This window comes from Chenopodium album, chromosome 21 (genome assembly GCF_948465745.1).
Source record: "Chenopodium album chromosome 21, dcCheAlbu1.1, whole genome shotgun sequence".
Taxonomy (NCBI): Eukaryota; Viridiplantae; Streptophyta; class Magnoliopsida; order Caryophyllales; family Amaranthaceae; genus Chenopodium; species Chenopodium album.
Genome location: NC_137854.1, coordinates 12,349,471 through 12,371,734, shown reverse-complemented (window position 1 = coordinate 12,371,734; position 22,264 = coordinate 12,349,471). Strand labels below are relative to the sequence as shown.

At 35.8% G+C, this 22,264-nt stretch overlaps 2 protein-coding genes and 1 pseudogene across 3 annotated transcripts; 2 read left to right on the top strand and 1 right to left on the bottom strand.

Annotated features, from left to right (window-relative positions):
- Positions 1-1,040: 1,040 nt before the first annotated feature.
- LOC145602794 (peroxidase 57-like) lies at positions 1,041-3,325 on the top strand (annotated as a pseudogene). The gene is made up of 4 exons (XR_014104618.1): positions 1,041-1,395; positions 2,176-2,355; positions 2,456-2,615; positions 2,919-3,325. The product of XR_014104618.1 is annotated as a peroxidase 57-like (transcript).
- Positions 3,326-10,730: 7,405 nt separating this feature from the next.
- LOC145602450 (SKP1-like protein 1A) lies at positions 10,731-12,313 on the bottom strand. Its single transcript, XM_081658640.1, has 2 exons — positions 11,996-12,313; positions 10,731-11,270 (listed from the first exon to the last, which is right to left on the bottom strand). Exons 1-2 carry the CDS (start codon positions 12,311-12,313, stop codon positions 11,097-11,099), a joined length of 492 nt encoding a protein of 163 aa, XP_081514766.1. The 3' UTR covers positions 10,731-11,096.
- A 5,907-nt stretch (positions 12,314-18,220) lies between these two features.
- Positions 18,221-22,225, top strand: LOC145601233 (ATPase GET3D, chloroplastic-like). Its single transcript, XM_081657204.1, has 7 exons — positions 18,221-18,589; positions 19,713-19,856; positions 19,953-20,027; positions 20,128-20,321; positions 20,437-20,608; positions 20,684-21,103; positions 21,933-22,225. The coding sequence occupies exons 1-7, from the start codon at positions 18,338-18,340 to the stop codon at positions 22,062-22,064; spliced, it is 1,389 nt and encodes a 462-aa protein (XP_081513330.1). The 5' UTR covers positions 18,221-18,337; the 3' UTR covers positions 22,065-22,225.
- Positions 22,226-22,264: the final 39 nt, after the last annotated feature.

The window sequence follows — 22,264 nt, the reverse complement described above, 5'->3', positions numbered from 1 at the left end:
TGGCATCTAGCCCAACAAACCAACACGAGTCTATATTCAAGCAAGTTTTCTGGAATCGGTCATAACGAGATTTGATAAAGAATTGAAACTTAAACTATGATGAAATATAGCCCATCAATGTTTTATTTTTATGTATTTTTTGAAATAAATATATAGTCCCATCATTTAGTACTTGGTTAAATTTAGTTTTTGTAAAATATTACAAATAAAATACTGAGTACGTACAAATGAAGAGGACAAATTAAACCAGATATCTTACGTATGGCCATATGTATGTATTGTAATATGGTTGCCTGTTAGGGAAGAAACAAAATGTTATCAGAAAGTCTACAATTTTTCCTTGATTTCATACAAAGTTACAAGATCTGTTCATTTGGTTTGTTGATTGATAATTAAATATGAACATCGAAATTGTACATTATTAATATCCAAACAAATTGTTTAAAAAAAATACATGAATAAATCAAATTGGTTATTTTAAACAATATTATATGGCATTGTATACACCTGTTAATTAAACTTATAATATAATCAACAATATCGATGCGTTATTTACGGCCATATGTATGATTGCCTTGATTGGTTTTTTTTTGACATTCTTATGTTAGGTTACGATTTTGTCTGTATAATTATATTTTGGAAATTATAAAATGCTGAACACCTAAATTGGAATATATGGCAATTTGCAGTTCAGATTTTGAGAAAAATCGTGCATGTGTTAGCTTGATTCTAACAACTAAGTTAAGGAGATGTGGTGCTCTGAATGGAATATTGTCAACTAGTTATTTTTATATTTATCTCTCTTTGTCTCATGCATATATAAAGATAACTATTGAGGGTTCAAACAAATCACCAACTTTTCTTCAAAATACTACTAGCCAAGCTAAAACCACCTAAAGCTAGACATATACGTCTCTCACATACAGTAGATTTGGAAAAGAGGGTGTGCGTTATTAATTAACAATATCAACATCTGTCAAAGTTATAATACTGTTGAGTAAAATTTAAATACACACGTAAACCTAAGTTGAGTGGGGTAAACTAAAAATGAGGTATTTAGTAGCTATGGCCTTATTCTTTGGGCTTATATCAATGCTAAGTGAAGTGTGTGAGTCTACTCATCGTTTAAATTTGCAAATAGGGCCTATTGTGATTGGTGGAGGTCGAGGTCGAGGCCGAGGTAAGCCTTCTAAGGGTAGTCCTCCTTCACCTCCTTCTGCCCCTCCTAGTCTTAGTACACCTTCTGAGTTGAAGGTAGGTTTTTACAAAGGGCTATGTCCTAATAATGTGGATGTTGAGGCAAGTATTACAACCGAAGTTCAAGTGCAATTTCGCAAGGATCCAACTATTCTTCCTGCCCTTCTTCGCATGCAATTTCATGATTGTTTTGTTCATGTAAGTACCAACTAACTTCTATATTCAACTAATTGTTGTTTTTTTTTTTTTTTTTTTTTTTTTTTTTTTTTTTTTTTTTTTTGTTACATAATATCTCCTTCTATTTTAATGTTTTCACACTTTAATTTCTAAAGGCTATTTCATAATTTTGTTTAAGAGCGATTCTTCACTCTTTGGCGTCGTTATTTTTCTGAACATCATCATATATGTATATTTTATTTCTCTTGCTTATTTATGTACCCAATCTCTTAAATTATAATTTTAGAAGTAAACTATACATATTTTAATTTGTGATTAAGAGAATTTTGTCCTTTTGCTTATAAGTAAAAGACATTGGCAATAAAAAAATAACTTAAGTGTACTTTCACTAGCTAAATAAATACATTCCATGCCTTTTACATTGAAATCTTGTTTTTTTTTGGGTTTTTGTATTTAAAAGAACATAATGCTTTTTCTAGTAATACCAATATTGATAATATGGGTAACAATGTTCTTAAGAATTTAATTAATATTTGATTATCTCAACTATAAATGAATGCGTAACACTAAAATGGATACCCAAGAAGACATACGTTCTTTTGCATACTTATACACGTTATATAGTAAAGAACAAGAACAAGAACAACATACCCTATCTACACCTATCTTCTTATTATGGGCGCACGATTTCAATTTTTAATTTTGTCAATATCCTAAACAAATATTCAATTAAATTCATTTACATATTGTATTTGCTTATCTTGATAATTCATATTTGATTGACGTTATTAATGTTTATAGGGATGTGATGCATCAATCTTAATAGCCGGGTCTTCAAGTGAGAGAACAGCAGGTCCTAATCTTAGTGTAAGAGGATATGAGTTGATAGATACTTTAAAAGATGTTGCAGAAGCCGCATGTCCCGATGTTGTCTCTTGTTCAGATATTATTGCTATCGCTACTAAAGAAGTACTAAAATTGGTAATATATACTAAATATGAAATAACTTTAAATTCATTTTCATTTTCATTTTATTACTAGAAACTCAATTAACTAACTATTTTTGGGTCATTATTTACAGGGGGGAGGACTAGAATATCTTGTAGAAACAGGACGAAGAGATGGACTCGTATCAAATGCGGATGATGTTGATCTTCCAAGTCCTTTTGCATCTGTTTCCGATAGCATTTCAGCCTTTGGTGCCAAAAACTTCAATCCTGAAGAAATGGTTGTTCTCTTAGGTATTCCTCCAATTTTAGTTTGAAAATATTATAATTCCTCTATTTATGTACTCCCTCCGTCCTTTTATTAGAGTCTCATTTCTAACATTTATTATTCATATAATAAAGAGAAATGGGACTCTAATGAAAGGGCAAAGGGAGTACTATATTTTGTAGTAGTAACATCTTATTGTGTCAGCATAGGAATTAGGAGACATGGAGAATTTCCTGATGTAAAACGTATTTGTTTTCAAAAGATTTTAGTTGATATGATATCAACCTTTTGACAAGCTAAGCTTACCTAAATCTATGTTCGTGGAACAGGTTGTCATACGGTAGGAATATCACATTGTGACTTCTTTGAAGACCGTTTATACCAAGGTACTAACCAATTTGACCCAAATATGGACTCAACCCTTTGAACACAATTGAAGCCGGTATGCCCTCAAGGCATGGGATCAAACAATGTTACCTTTCTTGATCAAAATTCGTCGAGCTCAAACATAGTTGACAACTCTTTCTTTGATCAAATTATCAAGCAAAGAGGAATTTTGCCAATTGATCAAGCACTAGCTCGTGATCGTCAAACAAAAGACTTTGTTCAACAACTCGCACAAAATCCTAACGCTTTCGCTACTAAATTGGCTAGTGCCATGGTGAAGTTGCAAGCACTTGATGTGCTCACTGGCAATCAAGGGCAAATTAGAAAAGTTTGTAGTAAGTTCAATTAGAGGTGTTTCACTTCATTTATTATATTCATGGATGAGCAAAAAAAATTTGTGCACAAGATTTTGAATGTTCGACGAGGCATTCCAAATGATAACAAAGAGTCAAAGACTACTTGATCATCGGCTATTATATCTAACATGTATTTGTTACTACTAGAGATATAAAGTAAAAATCTTGCAAACATAAATAGTAAAAAACGATCCATTCCATAGTGTCATATATTTTTATAACACACTACTAGAAAACAGGTTGATTGCGACGAAAATTTTTCGTCGGAAACACCTTGTTTTCCGTCAGAAAACCCATTTGCGACGGAATTCCGTCGTAACAAGTTGTCGGAAAAGTTGTCGGAAAAACACCCTTTTCCGACGGAATTTCCGTCGTAAATGGGTTTTCCGACAGAATTTCCGACGGATTTCAGTCCGCCGAGAGCATTTTCAAGCATGGCAAAGTCCCTCGTAAAATTCCGACGGAATTGAATTCCGTCGTAAATGCCCGACGGAATTTCCGTCGGAAAATGCTTTAAAAAAAAAAAAAAAAGGCCACCGCCACGCTGTACCACCGCAAGCCGTCAGCCCACACCACCTACCCCAACCTCACACAACCAGCAACTCACCAAGTCACCTAACCCACACCCAACCCCACCAACCGTATCACCACCCACACCAGAACCCTACCCACCAGCCACCTACACCAGATCCACCACCTCACTACCCACCTACAACCACCACCGCCACCTAACCATATTTACCACCCCACCACCCACCTAAAATCACCACCGCCACCACCAAAAATCATCACAACCCAGAAATTAACAAAAAAAATTAAAAAAAAATTAAAATCCGAACGCAACCCACAAACACGATCTCCATCCAACAGCCACCACCCACCACCACCATAAATTGTGAAAAAAAATTCCAATAAAACAACAAAATAAAATCAAAATTGAAAAAAACGAAATACATACCTTAATTAGACCACACATAACCTCGAAATTGGGTTTAAGAGGCCAAATTCGGCCATAAAAACTCTAGATCTAGAGTTTTCATGGTCGAATTTGACCCAAAAACCTTTGTTTTAAGCATGAAGAGAGAGAGTAAGGGCGAAAAAGATGAATATTATTGTTGATGTTGATGCCGGCGATGGTGTTGTTGATGTTGGTGTTGTTCGTTGTTGATGTCGGTGGTTAGTGTTGGCGACTATGGTGGGAGATTTGAGGGGAAAGTAGAGTAGAGGAGAGATAGAGAAGGAGAACGAGTGAGATTCAGAGATCGAAAGAAGGAGAACGAGTGAGATTCAGAGAGAGGAGTGAGAACAAATTGAAAGAGAAGGGGAGTGAGATTTAGAGAGAGGAGTGAGAACGAAAGAGAAGGGGAGGAGAGAGAAGAGGAAAGATAAGGAGGAGAAGAGGCGGAAAAGAGAGGAGTGTTAGGGTTTCTAGGGTTGATTTTTTTTTTAAAAAAAAAAAAAAAGTTCCGACGGAAATCCGTCGGAAATTTCCGACGGACTAAAAATCCGTCGAAAAAAGTAATTTCCTACGGAAATATCCGTCGGAAAGCCCGTATATTACGACGGATTTTTATTCCGTCGGAAATTTCCGACGGATTTCCGACGGAATTTTAGAATTCGTCGGAAATATCCGACGGAATTAAAATCCGTCGAAAAATTCGATATTTCCGACGGAATAATTGGTCCGTCGGAAGTAGTCCGTCGTTATTTCCCTGTTTTTTAGTAGTGAACAATAATCAAGCCTTTTACGCTTTATGTTGGACACTCTGAAGCAACAGCAACAGCTTACTTGTATTGGATGCTCTCAAGCCTGGATTTAGCCTCAGACACGGTAGCCAAAGCAGAGCGTAACGCCTCCTCCTTACCGTCATGATCGTCCATGTTTTGAATGGTCTCAAGCCTCCTTTCAGCCTGGAATTTGGCAATGAAAGCAAGCCTCCATTCTTTGGCCTTGTTGTTACCAGATCTCGAACTCGAACTCGAACTCGAACCCGAATTCGAACTATTGTTTTTATTTTCCTTAATAGAGGCAATTAAAGCTTGCAACTGTTGAAACTTGGCCTCTTTTTGCTGTTGCAGGGATTTAAGAACCCTGGGGTCTCTCCTAGCCGTAGCTTCTCTACCCTGTTGTTCTGCAATCAATAGATCCCATGAAAATCCTTCTTTTTCATTGCTGCCGTTGTTTGAATAATATTCTTGTATTGCCATCCTTGGATATCCAACAACACCAGATTTGATTTTGCCAACAAAATCGATCAACTAACGATTTGGATTTCTATCGGATTCTCGTAACTAATCGCTCTGCCTCCTTTTATTCACCATCACAAAGTCCCTTGGCCAGCAAGACAATACACCGCTTTCCTAAACCAAAACAACTTCCTAAAATTTAATAACCCATGACGGACCGACCCTTTTTTACCCTTTATCTTTTTTTTTTTCCTTTATCTTTTTTTTTTCCTTTCTTATTTTTATTTTCCCTTCTTTTAATTGAAACCCTAACTAGATTAGTACTCGTGCGTTGTAAGGTGGTTGATTAGTAATTTTTTCTATAATTTTTTTTATCTTTTGTTGTTTCTAATATGATTTGGCTCGTTATTTTTTTAAAAAAAAATTTGTTATATAAATATATAAAAGCAAAACATGTACTTTACAAAAAAAAAATTAGTTATAAAATGCTGCATCATAATGTAATAATTACTATGTTATTAAAAATATACCAAAAAGATGGTTAGATTAAATATATTAATATTATATAAATGTCTAATTCATTAAGCTTATACATTTAGAGTGGAAGCTAAATAAATGTGTATAAACTATTTTTAAAAAATTAAAAAAAAAATGTGTATTAGTTTGTTCCAAAAAAAATGTGTATAATTAGCTACCGATATCTATGTCTGTTTAATATTGTTGTATTATAAATATCCAAAAGTAGTGTGGAGTATATACAACAATATTGATGTCAAATTCAAATTTTGCACGTAACTGGTCCTAATTTCTAGCTAGAAAAGGCGTAAAAAAAAAAGATGACATAATAGGTAAAAGTTGGAGGGAGAATTTTTTATAAGAGTTTGACACGTAAGCACTTTAAGAAATGGATGACATCATCAATGTTTTGTTTTAGTAATAGTTAATAGATGATGAGGAAAAGAAAGTGAATTACACTACAAGAAAACGGGGAAATAGCGACGGACTAGTTACGACGGACACTTTATTCCGTCGGAAAAGTGAAAATTTCCGACGGATTTTTATTTCGTCGGATATTTCCGACGAAGTCGATAATTCCGTCGGAAATTTTCACTTTTATGACGGATTTTTCCGTTGGAAATTACATTTTCCGACGGATAATTAGTCCGTCGGAAATTTCCGACGGATTTTGCGACGGAATATAATATATATATATTTTTTAAAAAAAAAACCTTAAGAAAACCCTAAATCCTAATCTTCTCTTCCGCCCCTTCTGACCTTCTCCCTTCCTCTTTCCCCTTCTCTCTCCTCTCCCCTCTCTCCTCTCCCCTCTCCTTCTCTATTCGTTCTCTGAATCTCTGCTCTCTCCTCTTCTTTCTTCTTCTCTTTCCTCTTCGTTCTCCATCCCCGTTCTCCTTCTCCTCTTCGTTCTCCTTCCCCCTTCTTTATCCTCTTAGCTTCTTTCCCCTCTTTATCTCCCACCACCAGTACCACCCACCAGCACCGACATCAACAACAACAACACCAACACCAACATCGACTACGAAAATCAACAACAAATTCCTCCAATTTCGCCCTTTCTCTCTCCTCATGATGAAAACAAAGGTTTTTAGGCCAAATTCGACCATGAAAACTCTACATCTAGAGTTTTTGTGGTCGAATTTGGCCTTCTAAACCCAATTTCAAGGTTTTATTATGTCGAATTAAGGTATGTGTAATTTTTTTTGATTTTTTTTATTGTTTTATCAGTTTTTTTGAATTTTGGTGTTCGAATTTTTGGGGTTGGGTCGGGATTCTTTTTTTTTTTATTTATTTTTGGGTTGTGGTTAGCTTGTTTCGGTGCCGGTAGTGGTGGTTTTAGGTGGGTGGTTTTGGGTGGGTTCGATTAGGGGGTCGGTTAGGTGGGTAGGGGTTCTGGTGGGTGGTGGATCAGGTTAGGGTTCTAATGGGTGTGGTTGTGGGTGGTGGATCGGGTTAGGGTTCTAGTGGTTGTGGGTGGTGGATCGGGTTAGGGGGGCTGGTGAAACGGGTTATGGGTGGGTTGTGGGTGTGAGTGGTGGATCGGGTTAGGGGCTGGTGGTGGGGGGTGGTAGCTAGTGGTTGTCGGTGGTAGATCTGGTGGTTGTGGGTGGTGGGGTGGTTCTGGACTGCTGATGTTGGGTTCTTTGGTGGTTGGAGGTGGTGATACGTCGTGCCCGTGGTGGCGCGGCGTATTTTTTAAAAATTTCATAGAAGCAATTTCCGACGGAAATTCCGTCGGAAATTTTCGACGGAATTGAATCCGTCGGAATTTTACGACGGATTGTTGCGGTACCTGAAAATATTTTTCCGTCGGAATAGTGTTTCCGACGGAATTTTCGTCGGAAAAGTTCATTTTTCCTACAACATATTTTCCGACAACCTCTTCCGACGGAATTCCGTCGGAAACCCTATTTCCGACGGATTTCAAGGTGTTTCCGACGGAAATTTTCCGTCGGAATTTAGCCTATTTCTAGTAGTGTTAAAGGAGAGAGGATGAGGTAAAAAAATGCCAACAAAAATGGGGAAATGGCCACACGTCAGCCCACTGAGAACATCTTAAATGGCAAAGCAAAAAAGACCGAACTACCCCTGTCAATCTGGTCAATCAAGGAAGGGTGCTAAGGGCAGGGGAGGGTAGAAACATCAATTCCCTGTTCATAAGGAACAATAGATTGGGAATGGTGCTTGGGGCTTTTATATAGGTTATAGATATATGTATGTGTAGGGCCGTCCCAATAATTATGGAGACCCTGTGCAAATGTGTGATTAAGAATAAATTGGGGCCTTGCTCAATTTTACCTTATAAAAATTAAATGCAACTTTTCAACTATCACCATTGCTAGCAAATTGTGAATGATGTGTCGAATTGGTTAAAAGTCTTTAAAGGATAATACTTGAAACACAAGATCGATCAAACCCTTCTTAGATCATTTGTCATTTTTTATTTTTTTTTTGGCTCTTATTCATCCAACAAATAAGATTTTTGTGCTCATGTTGCTTTAGGTTTCCTTGTTTTTACTTTGGAAAAATACACTTTAATAATCCCAACTATGGGCGATTTACCTACAATAATCCCAAATAACGTTTATTTTCTAATAATCCTAACTATGCCCTGAGTTTTCCTCCAGCAGTCCCAAAAACCGGTTACATGCTAAAAGGGTAAACTCTTTTTTTTTTTTTTTTAAACGCCACATGTTAGAACATGATTGGCTAAATATAAAAAATAAAATAAAAAGAAAAAAAAATATCAAAAGTCATCCCAGGTAGCCACCCCTTTTCCTCCCTTCAACCACCTTACGCCCACCATGAAACCCTAGGACATGGTGGCTCTACCCTTTTTCTTCGCCCAACACCGCGGCTCCGCCGCCTCGACCATTCACCTACCCCCTCCAACCAACCGCAGCAGCGCAGCCCCACTTGACGAACACCCATGAAACCCCCTTCTCGTGCATCTTTCTCTCTCCTCCGCAGCGAACACCCACGCTGCGAACACCCACGCACGAACATCCACGACTACCCACCGAACACCCACGAACACTCGGGAACATCCACGAACACCCACGAGCATCTTTAATCTCTAGACCCAATCCACACCGCTAACGACCTTTAAGGTGGTCGAATTTGAGGTTGGGCTCTCGTTTTGGGGGTCGGGGAGGGCTGGTTGGGCAGTTTGAGGGGTTTGGGGTGGGTGGTAGAGGCCGGCCGACCATTTTCGGTGGTTGGCCGGCTGATTTCCGGCGATATCGAGGGTTGTGGTTAGGGTTCTGGCGAGGTTTGGGGGTGGGGGAGAGAGTGGCTGGGATTTTGGGGTTATTTATTTATTTTTTTTAAATTGACCAATCACGTGTTGACATGTGTCATGGCACCTGTTATAACAGGTCATTGACTTTGTGTTGACCGGTTAGGACTGCTGGAGGAAAACTCGGGGCATAGTTGGGATTATTAGAATATAAACGTTAGTTGGGATTATTGTAGGTAAATCGCGTATAGTTGGGATTATTAAAGTGTATTTTTCCTTTTACATTTTGTTGATTTGTTTTTGTTTTTGTTTTGGCTGATTTGATTCAATGTATGAAATGCAGGATGATGAATATATGAATTGAAGCTTAGCATACCTCTGTTTTATATTATTTGTTTGTTTGATTGTTCATGTTGCAATCATTACTATGGAAAAAAATATTACAAAATAGTTAGTAAGGGAATGATGAATGAATGCATTAATAGTTGTGTGGATACTTCAAAAAAAAAAAAAAAAACCAATCTTAGCATTTACATATAAGTTGCAACTGTTCTATTATATTCTTATACTGATTTAAGGCCCCAATGGCCCAACAGCATATGAGTCTTGTGCAGTTGCACAGCCTGATACACTTTATGAGCAATCATCATAACTATTTATGTTATTGTATCTTGTATCAATCAATTTAAGCATTAAGAACTATTCGTTGTTCATCTAGCATATTTTCTCTTTTCTGTTACTTAGTGGGGGTAAGACCTGGCTTTGTTATTATATTATGTTTCCGTTGTCTATAGTCATGACGGGATAGATTGGATTAATTGCTACCATGGCACACTGATACAATTTAATGATATATGATTGTGTTTTTAATGCATTAGGTCGGGGTGGCTGAGGTGGGCGTTCCAATGGCCCTGCTCCGGTTGCTGCTGGAGATGCTTAACTGCTCTTCCTTTGAACAGATAAAGAAGACTCAAGACTGTTGATATTTGGTCTTATAAGTCTTCCAGAAATGATACAGTAGTTAAAACAAGTTTTGTTATGCAGAGAGATCAGATATATTGTAGTAGCTAAAATCTGGAAGAATCTTTGGGCTCGCTTTTCATATACAACCAAAATGGAAGCTTTTTTTATGGAAGTTGCTTCATGATGATTTGACAAACAACGGTGAGCTTTAACATTGTGGTGTCACAAATGGAAAATACAATATTCAACTTCTACTCGCCTACCGGGGCATCACTTGTCCTAGAGCCTCTGAATTCTAGAGAGACTTGAACATCCCAGTGCCTCAATCAAACTTGTCAGATTTCAACTCCTGGCTCTCTCAAAATCTCTCAAGTACCGATTCTGATACCTAAGGTTACATTCTGTGTAATAATTTGGGATATCAATGAGACCTAAAATCTATATTCCTAGCAAAACTTTCATGGACCAACACTAAAGAGTGAGAAAAAATTTTCATTGAATGATGGGAGTAATTAAGAGCTTGAAGGCTTCAACCTATTTCACATATCTTGATTCGGTGATGGATGATTTTTTATTTTTATATATTATTGCTAACTAACAAGTTTAGGACAATTTTTCCATTGATTAAAGAAATTGGCACTAAACGTCTTTCAACAAAAAAAAAAATAAATAAATAAATAAATAAAAAGCTTGATCAACCATATTAAAATAAATAAATAAATAATAAAATTTTGGTTTCCATAAAAGTAAGTAATGCAATGTACTTGTATTTAATTATCAAAGAATTAAACTACGGAGTAATTAAAAAGAACGAAACATAATGATGGAGTTATATATTCTTAGTAATTTTGATTCTATCACTCGAATGCCCATTGATTCTCCCTTCGAACTTCTTCCTCTTCTTCGGGTGTAAAATCATTCACAATATTAAATTGCTTCCTTATCTCTTCCGGCGATTTTCCTTTAATCATATCGGCCACACGTTGGCAAGTTAAATCAAGCAATCCCTTGATATCCATGTAGTTTGCAGCCTACAATTCATCAACAAATAATTAATTAATCTTCGTTAATTAACCACATAATTTTTCAAATAAAAAAAAAAATAAATAAATAAATAAACACAAATATATATAAAGATAATATATATTAAGATATATTTAGAGTATATTTAGGAGATATTTTATTTGGTGAATATTTAGTTTCACTGGGATAGGATATATTTTCTAAGATTATCTTTTAATTTGTTTCCTTAAATAGCTTGCACGGTTTTGAGTAGGATTAAGAAACAAGTCTTCTTGTATTGTTTATTCTGCTGCTCACGGTTTAATGGAATTCAAGTCAAGTTTCACTAAATTACAGATAAACAAGTATGAGTGTATGACAATAAGACTTAAATACCAACATATATAGTGACCTAAAATAAAAAAACTTTTACAAATAATCAACTAATCTTAAACTATAATTTAATGTAGTTAACGCACCATATACTTGAATATTATGCATTTCAAAACCTAAAACCCTAAGCAATAAGATTAATTCTTTATAATTAATATTAACCCTAAAACCTCTGAACCGTAACACTAATAAAATAGACTCAATAATAATACTTATAATGTATTAACATATATTAGCCCTAATCATATAATCAAGCAACAAAAAAATAAAAACAAACGAAAGAAAGAAATTAAACTCCATCACAAATCAACTAAAATAAAGAAAAATAGATCAAAGTAAAAGAAAAAAAAATAATACTTACAAGAATAAGATCAAATAGGGTGTTTTGGTCAACATTGAGGAAGTCCTTATCCCATTGCTTGAGTTCTTCGTTAGGTGTTACGGATTCGGAGTTAACGGCAAGAGCGTGTTTGTTACAATACTCGATAACCTTAGCGAGAGTTTTAGAGGTGACATTAGGCAGCGGAATTGGATCGTTGCTATCGCCAAGGTCCTCGATCATGTTCTTGATGGTTTGAGAAAGCATTGCTGCCTTTTCGTCAACGTCAAAAGTCTCCTTATCGGAACTCTTAAGGATTATCTTCTTGGAAGAAGATGATGAAGAGGTTGATGCTGCCATTGCTAGTTAGTTAGATTATTAAGAGGTGAAAAAGATCGAAAGAAAGAGTTGAGAAAAAATTAGAGAGAGAAGAGTTGTTGATTGTTTGAAGTATGAGAGAATGTGATGAGAAAAGTTTATATTTATAGGAAAAATTAATCAGGTTTTCCGAATCCTATTTCTAGTCTAATAAGGGGTAAGTCCTTGCCCAACAAGTTTACATCTATTCGAACTAGGATTCTTTCCTCTTTATCGTTTATTAAAAGTTTTTTAGCAAAAAGATTTTTTTTTTTTTTTTTAGATTTTTGGAACATATGTTTTCTTGGTGTAACTTACTTTGTGAAATCGATGAAGCAGTTACTCTTGGCCCAATATGATTGTAATTAAAAATCTGTCATTCGTTAAAGAAACTGATAATTATTTTTTAGGAAAAATACACTTTTTTTTTTGAACGGTTTAGGAAAAATACACTTTAATAATCTCAATTATGGCCGATTTATTTTTATTAATCCCAACTAAGGTTTATTATCTAATAATCCTAATTATGAGGTATGTTTGCCTCCAATATCCCAATAACCGATAACCTGATAAAGGGGTAAAAAAAAAATTAAATGAAAGCCACGTGTCAGCAAATAATTAGTTTAAAATCTATAACTATAACTAAAGTAGAAACCACTGACATCATCCTTCCTCCAAAGCTGTATACGTGTCACTTTTTTATGAAATTTTTTCCCGCCTAAATGCATTGATGACATCATCGCTATTTTTTTTATTTTTTATTTTAAAGCTAAGCTACTTCCTTAAATTGCTTTGAAATTTGAAAATTAGATTATAAATATTGACTACAACTATTAAAAAAAAAAAAAAAAAAAAAAAAAAAAAAAAAAAAAAAAAACCAAATACGGAGTAGATGCTTCTACATACTATTGTATAATTGTACAAATTTGCTAATCATGGGAAATCAGCCAATTTTTTTTTTAATTTTTTTAATTTTTTTTTTTGGTTCCTAAATAAACAGAAAAAGTTGATTGTTCTCAATATAACTAAAGATTATATATTCATCGTTATATATTTTGATAAAACCGTGCATTGCACGGGACTAACCTAGTTAATGAAAATAAAATAAAGCCAGAAACCCAACCACCGGAACCCCTTCTATCCACAACTACTACCCAGCCACCTTCTCGCCACCATCGCAGCCCCTCACTCAGACACTCACCCAGCAACCCCTTCCCTCCACCACCGCAACCCATCCACCCAGACGCATGCAACCCAACAACCTTATCTCCACCACTGCAATCGAGGCGCAGCCCCTCACTCACTCACGCACCAACCTACGCAACTCTTCACTGACCCACCAACCGCAACAGCCTCCGATTCTTCCACCAACAACCCAAATTTCGTAACCCCTACTCGCCGCCTAACGCCGCAATAATAGTAGCAACACAGCCGCACAAATCAAGTCACCTAATTGCTCCTCCCGCACCGCTAGCAACGCCCACACAGCCACCAACTGCTCCAACAATTCCACCACCAATTCAAACCGATTCAAACAATTTGTCGGAACGATAGGTTGGTTTAGCGGCGAGAATGGGCCGACTAGGGTAGTTTTGGGGTTGAGAGGGGTCGGACATCCGTTTTGGGGGGTTAGGGGAGGCGCCCATCGTTACTGGTGGGCCGGGGCTTTTGCCTTGGGTTGTACTCTGAGGGGAGTAGTGTCTGTGAGGTTTTTGGGGTTTATTTTTTCTTTTTTTATATTTTTTTTTTAAAATTTGGACCAATCACGTATTGACACGTGTCATGGTTACCTCTTATAACAGGTCATTGACCGGTTGGGACTATTGGAGGCAAACCTACCCCATAGTTAGGATTATTAGATAATAAACCTTAGTTTGGATTATTAAAAGTAAATCGCCCATAGTTGAGATTATTAAAGTGTATTTTTCCTATTTTAAAAGGTATTTTGTTACATATAAACATTTGGGGACATAATAACATATTGACGATCTATTTCAGGTAATGGATTATGTCTTCTGATTCTCCCAGGGGTAGGGGCAGAGGAAGGGGTTGTGGCTTTCGTGGCAGTGGAAGGGAAGGGTTCAATTACAATGGTCCTATCATACGTGTTAGTGTGTAACCGTTGTTATATTGTTGTGATTTGTGTCAAATGTCAATATAGTAGTAATATACATTTTTAGTTGTAATTCTCTTTTTTGTTACCCCCTCCATATTTTAATAAGTGTTACACTTACCAAATTCAGTCGTGTTTTAATAAGTGTTACGTACACTTCCATTTTTGGCAAAAAGCTACGTTTAAATATTATCTCTCTCTCATCCCATGGTCCCCACCCAAACCCACAATTACTTTTTTTTATTATATACTTTCTCTCACATTCATTACTTTTTAATTGACTATTAACCCCACTATCTTTCTTTTACAATCTTTTAATACTCCATTTACCCTACTTACCTCTTATTTTATTTCAGTCAATTAAATTGTATAATACTATGTGGCGTTCAAACCGTAACAATTATTAAAACATGGAGGGAGTATATTTCATTTAATTTTTGGTTATCTTGGTTTTTTGGGATTATTCTTGTTTATTTGAAGTTCATTTTGGTTTTTAGAGGTTAACTTTGTTCATTTCAAGTTGATTATTGTTTTTTGAGTTTAATTTAATTAAGATCTAGTGTTTTTTTTAGAAGTTTTGTGCTATTTTGAGTAAATTTGATGGGTTTAAGGTGGCGGTGGGTGGTTTAGGGTGGCGACAGGTGGGCGTTGGTGGTTGGTGTGGTCGAGGATTTTGTATTCTATGGTAGTCGACCCTTGGGTAAAGGGGAATAAATTAGAAGTGTTGCCCAAACTCGATGTCAAGCTAGGTGGGGTTAATGGGCTAGATAATTTATAGAAAGTGTTGCACAAATGAACATACATTGGCGTCAAATTTCAAAGAAATGTGGCACAAATGTAATAATATAGGCGATGGAATTAAAAAAAGAGACACTCAAATTAGAGCCACGTTAAAGTTAAGTGAGGCCCAAAGTCACCATTTTGTGCGACGCTAATTGTAAAAGTGACGACCAAACTTTGGGCGATGGTGATAGGCGACACTTCTTGCATCGAATTTTTTTTCTATCGCCCCGACTTTGGGCGACACAAATTGTGCCATGGCTGGCGGTTTGTTTTGACGCCCAAAGTTAAATTTCTCGTGGACCTCAAACTCGGGCCTTGAATGGACCTGCAAAATGAACCTTGGGGCGAAGCCTATGACGCTCAAGATTTTCACTTTAAAATTAAAACCTCTCCTCAACAATAAAGGGTAAAACCAATTAACCACAGTCTTGATCTCCAAGGACAAAAATAACTTTATTAGCAATAATTCAGGAAGAGTACAATGACCACCACTACAATAACAATATTAAATACAATGTATTTATAGGTCCTGTTTGGCAAAAGTAGCGGTAGCGGGTACCTTTTAGCGGTTGAGTAGCGGGTAGCTGTTAAGGTAGCGACTAGCTGTCAATTAGTAGTGGGTAGAGGTTAGCTGTCAAAATAACGGTTGATAGTATGAGTGTTTGGCAAAAGTAGCGGTTGCAATAATAATTATATAAAAATTCATATATATGTTGTTTAAAAAGTAATAAAAATTTGTCAAATGCTACATGCTACTTTTAAACGCTACTATGTTTAAAGCTACCTAAATGCTACCTCTATCGCTAACTACTACTAAAATCGCTACTTTGCCAAACACTCTCAAATTTTTTCTAGTATTGTTTTGACTGGTCAAAACGCTACCCGCTACTTCAATCGCTATCACCAAACAGGGTCATACAGTAGTCTACACTAAGCATCCTTAACATTGGTACTTATACTAGTCCTAAAAATACTCCTTACACTAATATTGTGTTTGTCTCTCATCAGTTCCTTCTTTACTACTATAGCTATTGTACTCTTCTTCACATTGAGATGCACTCACTACTTCTACCCTCACTTGCTAGTAAGCTTCTACTTCTTAGCTAGTATTACATCATACTAGCATTCCCTCATGGTAAATGTCGTCTCGCGCGCGCACACACACTTCCATTTGCTAGCTCACAAGTGCATTTTGCTAACCTTACTTTCACGAAGGTGTGGCTTCTCACTTACACACTCAAACCTCAACACTTACGACATAACACACACAGTGGCGGACCCAGCCTTGGTCCTGCTGGGTCACGTGACCTAGCAAAAAAATTATTTTTTTTTTTATTTAAATGGCACTTATTCGAAAATAAGATATAAACATTATTTTTGGTTATAAGTTAACAATACAATCTTGTAGCATAGTTAGTAGTTGGAGGGATTGAGACAAAGCCCAATTAGCAAGGGCCCAGCCATACAGGTCTTGAGTTTGAGCCTTATTACTTGCAAATTTGTATTCCTTTTATCTTTTTGTTTTTTTTTTTCCTTCCTATGTTATGGTTATGTGATTTATTGGTTTTCATGTGATTATTTCAATTTTTTCCTTCTTTTTTCATTTAATTCATTGTAGTAGCATTAGCTAGAAATAGAATATTTTTTTTGGTTTTCCTTTTGAAATGATTATGAACTTATGACTATTTGATTATCATGTGATTAATTTGATTATCCTTCAATGTTGTTATGTTTTGTGTTGTTAAGACATTACATTAAGTGGTTTTTCTAATTTGTGTTGTATAAATTATGTTTGTATAATTAAATTGGGTATTGTGACTTAATTGCCTATAATATTCTAAAAACCACTTGGGTATAGAATAAACAAGTTGCAAAAAGATTGAATTAATCTATTTTTGACAATATTGGATTTTGTAATTAAATTGAAATTGTGACTTAATTTTCATAAAAAACATATGATATAACAAGTTTCTTTAGTCCCAAGCATCCTCCTCCTCCACAAAATCATCGTCTATCACAAAATTCATCCACCTCCGGTATGCGGTCGATGAGTGATGATCGATATAGGTGACAGTGACCCATTACCTTAAAAATCCTGGATCCGCCACTGAACACACAAACATATATCACGGCCACATTACAACAATATATACACCTAGAATAATTAGGAGGCATACCCTAATATGCTCTATATAAAGACTAAATAGACCCGGTCTACAATAACTTATTGTAGACCCAACCTTCTAATATACCATACGAATGTGATTATATCATACGAAATGTGATTATATTACTACAAAAGTGATTATATCAACCTGAAAGTGTTATGTAAATGTATCACTCAAAAAGTGAATTTATCATTATAAAAAATATCAAATAGTAAGTTACATCATTCAAAAAAGATGATTTTTAGATTTTATCATCCTAAAGATAATTATATAATCTCATTAAATGGTTTAATATGAGATTATATAATTCAAAATATGACTCACAAAAAGATAATTATATCATCTAAAAAAGTGATTATATCATCCAGAATGTGATTATAATAATTTAAAAGTGTCAAATTTTGGGTCTACAATAATTTATTGTAGACCGGGTCCATACAAGACCAATTGTATTCTCTAAAGATAGGTTTCCTAAAATACACCACAATATTTCTCTTCACATATGTGATATTATCCCAATAATATATATACAAAGCTTTTTACATAAGCTTTCAACCACATGCCATAATTGCAAATACCTATTGCCTACTCTACATAGACATAGGCTGACAAGACGCCTTCAAGTCTTCCCCCAGACTAGACATATTATGTCTAAAGTCCTCCTCACCATTTAATGGCTCAAAGCCGCTCAACCAATTTAGACTTTAGCCCACAAACATCTCCCCAACCATCACTTCTACCTTTTTTTTTCTATTTCTTTATTGCTAACAGTAATAATATTACCTACTCGTACTTAATTGTGATTTGGGGAGAATAATCCAACACTCGGCAGTCGACACATCTTTTTTCATCACACCCTCCACACGAGTACATGACCACACCAACATGTTTAAAAATTAGAAACTACTCGTATTATCTTTGAAACCAAGAACTGTACTGCTGAAAGGACTACATACCAAGAAAATGGCTAATTCTCTCTCTTCCTCTCTCCAATCACTGCCATTTCTTCCATTTTCAACTTCCTCAAACCCTAATTTTATCGATTATACTCGTCCACAATTCACTGGAATGAGAAGAAGAGGAAGAAAAGCTTTGCAATTTGTTATGCAAGCTAATTCCAGCAACCAAAATTCCGATGAAACTTCGACTAAATTGATTACTTTTCTGGGTAAAGGAGGATCTGGAAAGACCAGTGCTGCTGTCTTTGCTGCTAAAGTTCGTACACATTTCTTTCAATTTTATTATAATTATAATTATTACTCCCCATTTTTATTATAATTTTGATGATATTATGGTTTGATTTCCCTATTTTAATTATTTTATACCGTAAATTTTGTCAATTATAAATACAACAATTGAATATTGAATGAATTCAACTACATTGAGATTGATGGTTGATTTTCTTAAAAAAAAAAAAAAAATTGATGTTCATGAAGTTTTGATTAAGATTATTGAGGATTTCTGGAAAGTTGCTTGAATAGAAGACTATAGGTTAATAATAGATATACTACCTCCGTTTGCAGATTTGACATAATGTAGAGTGAAAAAAAATGTGTAATCGTTGCAAATTATATGAAACGGCGGTAGTAGCTAAATTTAGTAAGATTGAAAATTATGATTGTTTGTATCAACTATCAAGTAGGATACATCGTGATTGTTCTGAGAGGAAAGCTTTGGATGTTCTTTGCTGGCTTGCTCTATGACAGACAAAACAATAGCTATCCTCAGGGTGTAGATCATGATTGTTTCGGGTGTCGAATATTGGAGTATAGTTAGCTTATAAACGATGGATATAGATTGACACTAGATGTAGATGAATTGATTAAGATTGTAGATTATGATTGGTTTTCTTTGGTTAGGATATGCTATGATTCTTAGGTGCTTCATAATAGAAATAGAAACTGTGAATTTCAATTTATAATACTATATTGGCTGTCCAACGACTCAACGAGTCCAATCTTTGGTTCCGAAGATGTTGGTGGCTGGAGAAGGAATTCGCATTTAATTTTACTTAGCCATTTTTTGATAATGATCTTTAACCAAAATTGGGATTGAAATTGAGTTAGCCAAATTTATGCTTGGGAACTTAATCCCCTCTTCTCACTACTCGGTTAGCAATTGTAAGGGGTTTTTTTTTTGGGTAATTTATAGTCATACCTTACAGGGTTACGCATATGGGGTGATAGATGCACAATATTCTTGAAAATTGGTAGTAATTTTTTTCTTATACAGTTATGCCATGAATTTTCTTCACTTGAACCTGTATTTATTAGAGGCGTGTTGTAATCGAGCTTAATCTTTGTCGTTATCTCTTACAACAGTTCATTTTTTGAACCAGCACTATGCAAAAGCAGGACTTAGCACATGCTTGGTGACACATTCAATGAACCTCACTGCTGAACACCTTCTGAATTGCAGTATTGGAACAACGCCGGCCATATGTAGCGACAACCTTTCAGCTGTTAGGTTGGAAACAACTAAAGTGTGTATTTCAGTATTTCTTGCCTTGCCTCTGCCTTTGCTCTTACTGGAGAAAATTTTGAACGCTGTCAAGCTAATAAATTTATGATACATGTAGATGCTCCTTGAACCTCTTAAGAGGCTAAAGAAAGCGGATGCTAGTGTTAACATGACGCAAGGGGCCCTTGAAGGGGTGGGTATGTAACAACTACTAGTGTTATTGAATTATAATATGAAAGTTTCTGATGAGATTTATATATTAAGCTACTCGTTCCTATATGTTGTGGATATAGATTGTTGGGGAAGAGCTGGGAGTGCTTCCTGGAATGGATTCTATATTTTCTAATTTAGCCCTTGAAAAATATGTTGGAACTTTGGGAATCAAAGCTTTGAAAACTGATATCAAGGACAAATTTGATGTTGTCATATATGATGGTGTAAGTACTGAGGAGACTTTACGATTGATAAGTGCTGCAAGCAGTGCAAGGTGATGAATTTTCCTATGCTCCAATCCCTCTGGTTTTTTCTTGAACAATTATGATGGTTTGTCTGTTTTTTTCTTTCTTTGTTTTTCTTAATGGACTTATGCTTCTGTTTTGCAGGCTGTATGTTAAGTATCTACGTAGCTTAGCCGAAAAAACTGATTTTGGAAGATTGGCTAGTCCATCAATGCTAAGATTGGTAGATGAGGCCATGAATTCAAGTGGAAGTAGCTCCACTTTCAATGGGAAATTTAGTTCAGAAATATGGGATTCACTTGAGAGGATTCTTGAGGTATTGGAGATTCTTATCCACAAAACAGTTCTCTGTGAAAAATGTTAATTGATTGCATTGGTTTTCTATCTCCAGAGAGGAGCTTCAACCTTTGCAGATCCACAGAAGTTTGGCTGCTACATTGTAACAGATCCGTGCAATCCCATATCTGTAAATACTGCATTGCGTTACTGGGGATGTACAATACAAGCTGGTGCAAATGTTTCTGGAGTACTAGGCAAAGCTTCTCAACAGTCTTCTGTGGAAGCTGTGGAAAGTGTCAAAGATACTTTCTTGCCTTTGCCATTTGCTTGCATTCCAGATCTTGGGAAACATTCCTCCTTGGATTGGGATATGATAATTTCGCATGCTGAGACTAAAAAGGCAAGAGAACTTCTGCACCTTCCGAATGAGAAACCTAAAAATATAATGTCCCCAGTCAAGTTTGATCCATCAAAACGATGTATCACTCTTTTCATGCCTGGTTTTGCCAAGTCAGAGATCAAGCTCTATCAGGTATCCTTGGCTACTTCCTCTAGGTGCTGTCATAGGCCTTCTATGTTCTGTAGTTGCAGTTCCTGAGACTGTTCCAAGGTCAACTATAAATCATGATATTTGTTTCACTAGTCCATTCTATTCTAGCGAAATAATGAAAACTACTTATGGTTTTATAAACATTTAATTAGGAGTACAAGACTTTCTTTTTTTGTGGGGGAGGGGTGGGGTGGGGTGGGGGGTGAGGCTGTGAGGGGTAAGGTGTGAGGGGTGACAAGATAGTATTGTGTTTTGTGTAATACCAGTGCTGCCACTTGCCATCACCACTAATACAATGGCCACTGAGCCAGTCACTGGCTTCATGCTTTCCTGGTAACCATTGAAGTTTATGTCCTAGGGTCCTAGACTACTTGTTAAAGTACATCCCGAGTGTTACTGTGATGTAAAAAGAGAAAATTATGAATGTAGCTCTAATAAAACATAATTATAGTAAATAGTAAAATGGGAATTACCAGTGCCGCCGCTAGTCCTCATCACTTGCCCTAGAGTCATTGATCCAGTGTCCATTGAGCCAGTCCCAGGCTTCATTTTTTCATGGTAACCTTTTAGTTGTATGTGCATGTCCTTTCTTAAGAGAAACTAGACTAGTTATTTAGTTAAAGCACATCCTGAGTTTTACGGTGATTGTAAGAGAACATGCTGAAAAGTAGCTGTAACAAGACAATTATGATTTCTCTCTCTATTGTTTTCATCTGCTTACAATTATTTCGCCAATCTCCCCTACCCCTTTATGTTTCAATGAGTTTTAGTCCATTTTACTGATTCTTATAATGCTTTTAAAAACATGCAGTATCGAGGTGGATCAGAGTTGCTGGTGGAAGCCGGGGACCAAAGAAGAGTCATCATGCTACCTCGTGGTATTCAAGGAAAGGTAGGAGGTGCTAAATTTACAGACAGAAGTCTTGTAATTACAATGAAATAGTGATTTGAAATGATTGATATATTAGAAGCATGGGCTGAAGATCAAAGTAATAAGGTTGTAACATATCTTTTGGCCCTTCAAAGGTGCTAACAAATTGGTAATTATTTAACCATTTATAGAGCTGCATTTTAAAGCCGGGATAACTTGATACAGTATTGAGTATTCTTATCTAGTTATTACAATCAACTTTTGAGTTCCTG